At 32.9% G+C, this 11,251-nt stretch overlaps 1 protein-coding gene across 1 annotated transcript; it reads right to left on the minus strand.

The window, feature by feature from the left end:
• Positions 1 to 9,861: 9,861 nt before the first annotated feature.
• LOC110670830 (putative F-box protein At3g29830) lies at positions 9,862 to 10,578 on the minus strand. Its single transcript, XM_021833107.2, has one exon. It carries the CDS (start codon positions 10,576 to 10,578, stop codon positions 9,862 to 9,864), a length of 717 nt encoding a protein of 238 aa, XP_021688799.2.
• Positions 10,579 to 11,251: the final 673 nt, after the last annotated feature.

The following is an 11,251-nucleotide window of genomic DNA, read 5'->3' on the forward strand; positions in this document are numbered from 1 at the left end:
AAAATTTCCATGGGTAAAATTTTAGGTCATTTGGACCAGTATAGAGAGAGTTATGACCAAATGAACACGTACTGTTCATTTGGTCATTTTCTGAGTTGGCAGTTTCAGTGACCCAACTTTTGCTAACAATTTGAATTTGTTAAAGGCAAAACTGGGTTAAGTGGTCTCATGAAAAGTGTAGCCCTATGTCTAAACTTTCCATGGGTAAAATTTTAGGTCATTTAGACCAGTATAGAGAGAGTTATGACCAAATGAACACGTACTGTTCATTTGGTCATTTTCTGGGTTGGGTGCAGAGAAATCCGAATTTGGGCAGTATTTAGCTCAAGTTTTGGACAGAATTTGGGCATGGTTTCTTCATGGAAAATGGGCTATTTTGGGTCTGGTTTCACCTCCAATTGGCCTCATACCAATTGCGGTCACACAATTTTATTTATGGCCTAAAATGTACACTGCCCTCAACAAACACAACCTGCAGAAAATTAACACTTCCAAAACTCAATCTCCTCCAACTTCCTTACTTCAATTTGCATGCAATACACTTCTATAAGCAACAATCTCATCCCAATAGGTCAATTTCAACATTTTACACAAAGTCCTCAACATTTACACAAACCCTAGTTTTCAAAGTTTCAAATTTACACAAACACTACACAATCAAACACCCAAACATTTCAACTAATTACACATTCTCATGGAACCATTTTTCATCACTTAAAAGCAATAAACTTCAAGTTCCATGGCTGCCAAAAATTCAAGGGTTCTTTCCTCTAGATTTTCTTTTTACTTTAATGGTATTTATGCTTAGCTAAACATGCTTTTCATGTTTAATAAAGAGAAGAAGAGGGATTAGTGCACTAACCTCTTGTGACCCACTTCAAACTTTAATCTTTCTTCTTCTTATGGGTATCTAAAGCTTCCTTATGGTGTGGGCTAAATTTTTTGTGAAGGAGTCTATGGGTTTTGGTGAGTGAAAGCTTGGGAAATCAAGCTTTAAGCTTGATAACAATGGTGGGGAGGGAGAGACCAAGGGAGACGGCAAGGAGAAAGAGAGAAGAGGAAGAAGAAGATGGTTGGTGGGGTTTTGTCTCTTGTGGTTATTTATATATATACATTTATGTGTACTTTATTGTTTTTAAATTTCATAAATCTATTTCCTTTCTTTTCTTTTCTTTCCTTTTCTTTCCTTTTCTTTTCTTTCTCTTCTCATTTTTCAAATTCAAATTCATAAAATTAATTTATGTTAATTATTCTATTTCCAAATTTTAATTTGACATTTAAGTCAAAATTCACCTCTAGGGGTGAAATGACCAAAATACCTTTCATGGTGCTCATCGGATTATTTTTATTTTTTTTATACCAATTAATAAATTCTCTAAATTTTATTTTATTTCTCAAAATTTTTTTCCTATATTTTTTTAATATTTATTTCATTAATTTATGCCTCCTCACTATAGTTTAAGTGTAGTTCCAAACATCCTGACTGTCCGAACAGACATTAGTCATCGGAACAATAAAATGTACGGACTACCTATGGTGAGGGCGTTACATTTTGTAAGGATAATTTCCCCACCATTAGATTAAAATTAGTCAAAGAGATCAAAAAAAAAAAATAATGTACATTTTAATCTTAGTCCTTACTTTTTGTAAGGATAAATCTAGACCATTACATTAAAAAGAAATAAGAACAAAATTAGTATTACTCAATCTTAGCCTTTAATTTCTTTCTCTTTAATTTTTGGTCTTTAGATTGAAAAAATAATAAATAAATAAGTAAAAAAGAAAAATAAAAATAAAATTTAAACCTTTTAATCCCAACCCTCAATTTTCTCTCCTTAAATCCACACTCTTTATTTTAGGGTTTTAAACCCTCTATAAATACCTAATTGGTGTTACAAAAGGGTAGAGTTTTAGACAAAGTGGCCCTCTTGAGCATATATATATATATGGGTATATATATGTGTGTATATATATATATATATATTCACACACATATAAAGGGAATCCAAAAAATGTTTCAGGGATTATCGTTTAGCCCTCTCCCTTCTCTTTGCCAACCTCTGCCTAACGCTGCTTAACGCCACTCTTATACGATGTATGTTAGTAGTATGCCCTAGAGCATATAATTTAGTATGTATCTTGTACATGTTTTATTAATTAAAAAGCATTTTTACTTTTCCGTTTACATAATATATTTATGTGTAATAGAAATGGTCCATTGATATTTTATTAGAAATTCTATTATTAAGTTGTTAAGAATATGAGTGACAGTATTTCTAGCACAAAGTATCATAAATAGGTTCACAATCGAGGATACTTCATGCAGGACATGATTTATCCACAATGATTGTATTCATGTTTGTTTCCAATGTATTTATATGAGATATAAATAAGATGGAATGGTGAATCTCATGCCATATAACAAACATGATAGGCACTTATGCATGATAAGTAGACCGAACCAGTAATATTTATGAGAAGCACATGGAGTTTACTCTTGTCAATGCATTATCATAAATCATATCAATGCATATAATCTTTAGACCTGAGATAGCACAGTTATCTTGTATATAGGTGGTTTGAGTTTGATACTGCTTTCATACTTATACTGTGTATGGGTATATGGGCATGTGTTGGCTCCTACTAGTTATATATGGAGGTAGGTGTTGATCAAGATGGAATCTGTTACCCTAAGTAAATAGGGATAAAATCCTATGTTCATTTAATTGTTCTTGATGTTTCAAGTTCTGGCATTGTGTCCGCTTTGGCCATAAGCCTCACGGTTTTGTCCCATAGGTGGAATGGAGAACTTTCAGAGGTCACCCATCGGGATTTCTCTCAAACGAGCACGCTTAACCCTGGAGTTCTTCCAACTCTCCAGGCCATTCCACCAAAAGGCGCCTCTAGTGATTAGTTCCCCCATCTTATATATCATTACTTTGAGCCCAAGACCAACTCCGTGCTTTGCCGATGTGGGATTTGCCTAAGGGACCTTCCTTGCGCAGGACCTTTTTCCCCCCCTTTCGGGACTCAGCGTCCTCGCTGAGGTTTGCCCCACCATCGCCCAAGAGGACACGCCAGCGGCTCTGATACCAATTGTAACGATCAGGAACCAACCACTAGAGGAATTGTCCGCTTTGGCCATAAGCCTCACGGTTTTGTCCCATAGGTGGAATGGAGAACTTCCCAGGAGGTCACCCATCCCAGGATTTCTCTCAAACGAGCACGCTTAACCCTGGAGTTCTTCCAACTCTCCAGGCCATTCCACCAAAAGGCGCCTCTAGTGATTAGTTCCCCCATCTTATATATCATTACTTTGAGCCCAAGACCAACTCCGTGCTTTGCCGATGTGGGATTTGCCTAAGGGACCTTCCTTGCGCAGGACCTTTTTCCCCAAGGTCCCTTAGGCAAATCCCACATCGGCAAAGCACGGAGTTGGTCTTGGGCTCAAAGTAATGATATATAAGATGGGGGAACTAATCACTAGAGGCGCCTTTTGGTGGAATGGCCTGGAGAGTTGGAAGAACCTGTGGTTGCGTGCTCGCTTGAGAGAAATCTGGGATGGGTGACCTCTGGGAAGTTCTCCATTCCACCTATGGGACAAAACCGTGAGGCTTATGGCCAAAGCGGACAATTCCTCTAGTGGCTGGTTCCCGATCGTTACAATTGGTATCAGAGCTGCTCGCGTATCCTCTTGGGCGATGGTGGGGCAAACCTCAGCGAGGACGCTGAGTCCCGAAAGGGGGGGGAGAAAGGTCCCTTAGGTAAATCCCACATCGGTAAAGCACGGAGTTGGTCTTGGGCTCAAAGTAATGATATATAAGATGGGGGAACTAATCACTAGAGGCGCCTTTTGGTGGAATGGCACGAGAGTTGGAAGAACCTGTGGTTAAGCGTGCTCGTTTGAGAGAAATCCTGGGATGGGTGACCTCCTGGGAAGTTCTCCATTCCACCTATGGGACAAAACCGTGAGGCTTATGGCCAAAGCGGACAATTCCTCTAGTGGCTGGTTCCCGATCGTTACAATTGGTATCAGAGCCGCTCGCGTGTCCTCTTGGGTGATGGTGGGGCAAACCTCAGCGAGGACGCTGAGTCCCGAAAGGGGGGGAGAAAGGTCCCTTAGGCAAATCCCACATCGGCAAAGCACGGAGTTGGTCTTGGGCTCAAAGTAATGATATATAAGATGGGGGAACTAATCACTAGAGGCGCCTTTTGGTGGAATGGCCTGGAGAGTTGGAAGAACTCCAGGGTTAAGCGTGCTCGTTTGAGAGAAATCCTGGGATGGGTGACCTTCTGGGAAGTTCTCCATTCCACCTATGGGACAAAACCGTGAGGCTTATGGCCAAAGCGGACAATTCCTCTAGTGGCTGGTTCCCGATCGTTACAAGAACAGATAGATTTAATCAGAAAAGAGTTTCTGATAAGAAAATCTTTTAATCAAGAACTGGAATTAAAAAAGAACATAATATTCATAGCAAAAGGGGTTTGACATAAACCATGACTCCAGCTCGAATTGGGATCTTGTAATAGAGAGATTCTAGTGCATGGTAACATATGATTATAGGTTCATTTAAGGTAAACCTTATTACTGATTGGGTGGCTATGGCATGCTATGCTAGGTATTAACCATAGTCTATGAGCTGCCTAAAATGATTTAGAGAAATCATTTATGATAAGAAAGAGTTCTGATGATATTAAGAGTTGATATCACATCTCATTGCCAATTAGTGATGAGTCTAGTGAGTCACACATATACACAAGCAATCACCAAGTTAAATATGATTTAATTAATTAATTAAAGAGTTTAATTAATTAATTAAATAGGTTTGGTTTGCAATTAGATTACAAAGTCCCTAGCATGGCTTGAAATCAAATTTAGGTTATTGGATGTATAGTATAAGTTAAATTTATATTTAAAGTATTTAAATATGAATTTAATTATGAGAAATTAATTAATAGAGATTAATTAATTAATTTATATTTGATATAAATTGATTAGAAGAAAAGAAATAATTATTTTAGGTTAAGAACTCAAAATTAAGATATAAGGGTATTTTGGTCATTTCATATGGTGGACATGTGGCACTATGAGATGGTGACACGTGGCACTACACATAAGCTTGCCAATTGTCTTTTAATCATGTAAGATGATCAAAGTCAAGATTAAATCTAAGTTTGACACTTGGCATAATGTGATTGGGTCAATTAAACTAAGAGCCAATCAGAATGTGACATGTGGCAAGGGTTTTAAGTGGTGACCTAGCTATATAAGGGAAAGGATGAAAAGAAAAAATAATAAGCAGCTGTTCTTTCATATGTGCCACCACCCTTGGAGTGCTCTTCTTCTCTTCTTCTTTATCTCTCATCAATTCAAAGAGAATTGCCAACATTCTCTTGAGTTAAAAATACTAGAAATCGTTTCTAGTGTCCTATATGCATCTGTAATCTCTCTAAAGGCAAAACCTAAATTTCTAATTGATTGGAAAGGCTTGAGAAGCTGTTCAAGGGGCTGCCATTGGTGATCTTGGTGTGGAAAAGCTTGAGGGACAACATCTGGTGTCCTAGGCGCATCCCAAAGGTGCCAAACACAACTACAGTGCATCAAAAGGTTAGTGCACTTGTTCTTGATCTAATCTAGGGTTCTAATGAATTAATCTGTTAATTCTAAAGTCTTAAATGGCAAATGTAGATCCAAAAACATATTAAAAGAGTTTTAATATGCTGTTTAACATTGAAATCAAGTAGATAAACAATGAATCTTGAATGATGCATGACACCCTAGAAGAAAAATTTTGAATTCAATGATCTAAACTTATTTTTTTCATGCTTCCAGTCCTTCATTGTCCTTGATCAAAATCAGTTTCCACTTTGGAATCAAGTCTTTCGTCAAAATCAATTTCCTTTTGATTTCTCCCCACAAAATCAACATACCCACAAATAATTATCTCTAAAATTATCATTTTGTGATGATAAATTTTCACCCATAAAAATTAATGTGCATTCAATAATTATTTTAAAAATGAGTATCATATTATTAGAATCAAATTTAAAATAATTCAAAAATTATTTTCAAACTATTTTAAACAAAAGCCAATTATTTTTAGGCTATCAAAGTGAGGGTTGGTTTTGTACATACAAAGATTAGGTCATGTATAAAAATATATGTAAGTGGTTTTCTATTGGTTGGTAATAAGAATTTTTTGCTATTAAATAAATGAAGTAATGAGTAATATGAATGTAATTGAATAAGATATGCCAAAAAAAATAATGAAAGTCATTAGGGATTGAGAGACTAAGAATTATGAAAAATGATTTTGTATAATGCTTTCTAAACATGATGAGGGCTATTATAGGTAGAGAAGATAACTCAAGGGAAAATGACTAACGTCGCCTTCAAAAGACTTAACTTTGGTCCCTCAATTCATAACAAATCATTAATAAAATTACACTTATCAAAAACCAAATTCTTTAGGCTTGAGTTTTCGTATACAAATCTCGAAGTGATGCAACCTTCTTTAAATTAAAACTCTCTAGTAGAGGGATCTCAATAACAAGGCCTTGAATGAAACTACATTTATTTCTAGCCACCCCAAAGAAACCCTTTTCAAGATCGGAAAATTGTTGAACCTAGATGCATCAAAATTGCATGAGAATAATTTCAATGACTCAAGACCCACATGTTGATAAACCTGGGAAGGCAATTCAACTATTGCTGGATGATTATCAAGATCGTCAACTTGTTTCCAGGTAGGATCAGAGAAGTCGAGTTCTAACTCCCACACATTTCTTGAAATGGAGAAAATGACAAAGTTTTATATGTCTATAAGGAAATCTTCTGGTTTTGAACAAGCTAATGAAAATTTCTGAATATCCTTTTTTGGATAGCTTGCAAGTAACCGCCTGATTTAGTCAAAGAAAGAACTCCTTTGAATTCTTTGGTTCTCATTAGTTTCTTTAAGATTTACAAAGGATTTCTCATGGAACTCTAAATTTGTGGTCTGACGCCAAATGTCGCGCCACTGCTTGGACAGGATGCTTGTTCTTGCTACTTCTTTGAGAGGCAAATAACTAACAATAAGGACGAGAAGATGGCTTGAGAGCATTGAGAACATGTCTTGGTTATTGTTGTTCATGGTTTTGAAGGATCTTTTGGATGGTGAACAAGATGCAGTAGGTTTTTTCATATTGGTATATGTGAACCAGCCAGTAGTGGTAATTTATATATATTTTGGAATTCATGACAAACAAAAAGGCGTGTCATTTTCGTATAAAAAAAAGAAAAAGAAAACAATTATTTATTTTCCTTTATGGCAATATTTATTTATTTATTTATTAGGAAAAACAATTAATTATTAATTGTATAAAATGAACATAAATAATACAACCAAGAACTAACTGTTATATGACTAATGTATTTTGAGGGAATTTCTATCGTCTTTATTAAGGAAAATATTTGACTATTAATGCATTACCATAAATAAAATAGAGAAAGAAAAGATGGCCACCAACTCTGTATTGGACTAATATAAAATCTACCATAATAATTGCTATAACAAAACCATTACAAATATAACTTTTCTACTGTAAAATTTCTCCCATTGACAGCTTGTTAGGTTTGTAATTTTCTTTTTCTGATAATTTTCCTTTTCCTTTCCAAAAAAATAAGTTAATACGTTATACACACTATATTTTGTCTGGGCCAATAAAATCTTTTTTTAGACACTATATGTTATTTGGCCCTATAAAAACTTTCAAATAATAATAATAATAAATAAAATTTAATTAATTAAAAAAAACATAACAATATAATTTTATCGATTGGGTTGTTGTTTTCATTATTACTTTAATTCTAATTTAATTTTCAATTTTATTTTGATTTTACTTTTAATTCCGTAGCTCATTTAAGTTTTTTAATTAAATTCTACTTTTTTTTTTAATTTTAATTTGTAGTTTGATTTTAATTTTGACCATCAATTTTATAAAAATTTCATTTTATTCTTTAGATTTAAAATTTAAATATTAAAAAAATAAATAAAAAGAGTAAAATTATTTTAATTAATCCTTGTCCTTTATTTTCTTTCCAATTTTATTTCTTAGCCATTAGATTTAAGAGAATAAAAAAAATTAATTTTTTAATCTTAACCTTTAATTTTCTTAGGATTTAATTTTCACCCCTAGATTAAAAATTAGTTAAAGTATTTTACGTCTATTAATCTTGACCCTTAATTTTTGTAAGAATTAATTTAGACCTTAGGATTAAAAGTGAAAATGACAAAATGGTACAAAATGATTTTAGCCATCTATTTTCTTTGGATTTAATTTTCCACCCTTGAATTAGGAGTTGGTTAAAGTAATTTTTGTACATTTTCATCTAGGCCTTTTATTTGTGTAAGAACAAATCTAGACCCTTAAATCAAAAGTAATAGAACAAAATAGTCCCAAAGTAATCCTAGCCATTAAATATTTAGAGAATTAATTGTAGACCATTAGATGCAGAGATTGTTAAAGAGGAAAAGACAAATTTAGTACTCTTCAATCTTGACCCTTGATCTCTTTTGTATGGATAATTTCCCCACCATTAGATTAAAATTAGTTAAAGAGATAAAAACAAATAATGTACATTTTAATCATAGTCCTTACTTTTTGTAAGGATAAATCTAGACCATTATATTAAAAATAAATAAAAACAAAATTAGTATTACTCAATCTTAGACTTTAATTTCTTTCTCTTTAATTTTTGGTCTTTAGATTGAAAAAATAATAAATAAATAAATAAATAAGAAAAATAAAAATAAAATTTAAACCTTTTAATCCCAACCCTCCATTTTTCTCTCCTTAAATCCACACTCTTTATTTTAGGGTTTTAAACCCTCTATAAATACCTAATTGGTGTTACAAAAGGGTAGAGTTGTAGACAAAGTGGCCCTCTTGAGCATATATATATATATGGGTATATATATGTGTGTGTATATATATATATATATATATATATATATACACAAACATATATAGGGAGTCCAAAAAATGTTTCAGGTATTGTCGTTTGGCCCTCTCTGTTCTCTTTGCCAACCTCTGGCTAACGTTGCTTAACGCCACTCTTATACGCTGTCCTTGATCAAAATCAGTTTCCACTTTGGAATGAAGTCTTCCTTTTGATTTCTCCGCACAAAATCAACATACCCACAAATAATTATCGCTAAAATTATCATTTTGTGAGGATAAATTTTCACCCATTAAAATTAATGTGCGTTCAATAATTATTTTAAAAATGAGTATCATATTATTAGAATCAAATTTAAAATAATTCAAAAATTATTTTCAAACTATTCTAAACAAAAGCCAATTATTTTTAGGCTATCAAAGTGAGGGTTGGTTTTGTACATACAAAGATTAGGTCATGTATAAAAATATATGTAAATGGTTTTCTATTGGTTGGTAATAAGAATTTTTTGCTATTAAATAAATGAAGTAATGAGTAATATGAATGTAATTGAATAAGATATGCTAAAAAAAAAATAATGAAAGTCATTAGGGATTGAGAGACTAAGAATTATGAAAAATGATTTTGTATAATGCTTTCTAAACATGATGAGGGTTACTATAGGTAGAGAAGAATACATAAAAGAGGACACTGCACACAGTCAAAACTTTAATAGCATACAACTCTAGTAGGAAATTATGAACAAGTGAACCAATTACTTCATCAAAATTAGGCTCCATGCCAAAGTCAATATCAACCTCTAACATATCAGATTGATTACTCAAGTGAAAACGACTAACGTCGCCTTCAAGAGCCTTAACTTTGGTCCCTCAATCCATAAAAATCATTAATAAAATTATACTTATTAAAAACCAAATTCTTTAGGCTTGAGTTTTCGTATACAAATCTCGAAGTGATGCAACCTTCTTTAAATTAAAACTCTCTAGTAGAGGGAATCTCAATAACAAGGCCTTGAATGAAACTACATTTATTTCTAGCCACCCCAAAGAAACCCTTTTCAAGTTCGGAAAATTGTTGAGCCTAGATGCATCAAAATTGCATGAGAATAATTTCAATGTCTCAAGACCCACATGTTGATAAACCTGGGAAGGCAATTCAACTATTGCTGGATGATTATCAAGATCGTCAACTTCTTTCCAGGTAGGATCAGAGAAGTCGAGTTCTAACTCCCTCACATTTCTTGAAATGGCGAAAATGACAAAGTTTTGTATGTCTATAAGGAAATCCTTTGGTTTTGAACAAGCTAATGAAAATTTCTGAATATCCTTTTTTGGATAGCTTGCAAGTAACCGCCTGATGAAGTCAAAGAAAGAACTCCTTTGAATTCTTTGGTTCTCATTAGTTTCTTTAAGATTTACAAAGGATTTCTCATGGAACTCTAAATTTGTGGTCTGACGCCAAATGTCGCGCCACTGCTTGGACAGGATGCTTGTTCTTGCTGCTTCTTTGAGAGGCAAATAACTAACAATAAGGACGAGAAGATGGCTTGAGAGCATTGAGAACATGTCTTGGTTATTGTTGTTCATGGTTTTGAAGGATCTTTTGGATGTTGAACAAGATGCAGTAGGTTTTTTCATATTGGTATATGTGAACCAGCCAGTAGTGGCAATTTATATATATTTTGGAATTTATGATTAACAAAAAGGCGTGTCATTTTCGTATAAAAAAATGAAAAAGAAAACAATTATTTATTTTCCTTTATTGCAATATTTATTTATTTATTTATTAGGAAAAACAATTAATTATTAATTGTATAAAATGAACATAAATAATACAACCAAGAACTAACTGTTATATGACTAATGTATTTTGAGGGAATTTCTATCGGCTTCATTAAGGAAAATATTTGACTATTAATGCATTACCATAAACAAAATAGAGAAAGAAAAGATGGCCACCAACTCTGTATGTGCAATGAATAGATTTTGACTTTTGATTATTATTGGACCAATATAAAATCTACCATAATAAATTGCTATAACAAAACCATTACAAATACAACTTTTCTACTGTAAAATTTCTCCCATTGATAGCTTGTTGGGTTTGTAATTTTCTTTTTCTGATAATTTTCCTTTTCCTTTCCAAAAAAATAAGTTAATACATTATACACACTATATTTTGTCCGGGCCAATAAAATCTTTTTTTAGACACTATATGTTATTTGGCCCTATAAAAACTTTTAAATAATAATAATAATAATAATAAATAAAATTTAATTAATTAAAAAAACATAAAAATATAATTTTATCG

Source organism: Hevea brasiliensis, chromosome 4 (assembly GCF_030052815.1).
Source record: "Hevea brasiliensis isolate MT/VB/25A 57/8 chromosome 4, ASM3005281v1, whole genome shotgun sequence".
In the NCBI taxonomy this organism is placed as follows: domain Eukaryota; kingdom Viridiplantae; phylum Streptophyta; class Magnoliopsida; order Malpighiales; family Euphorbiaceae; genus Hevea; species Hevea brasiliensis.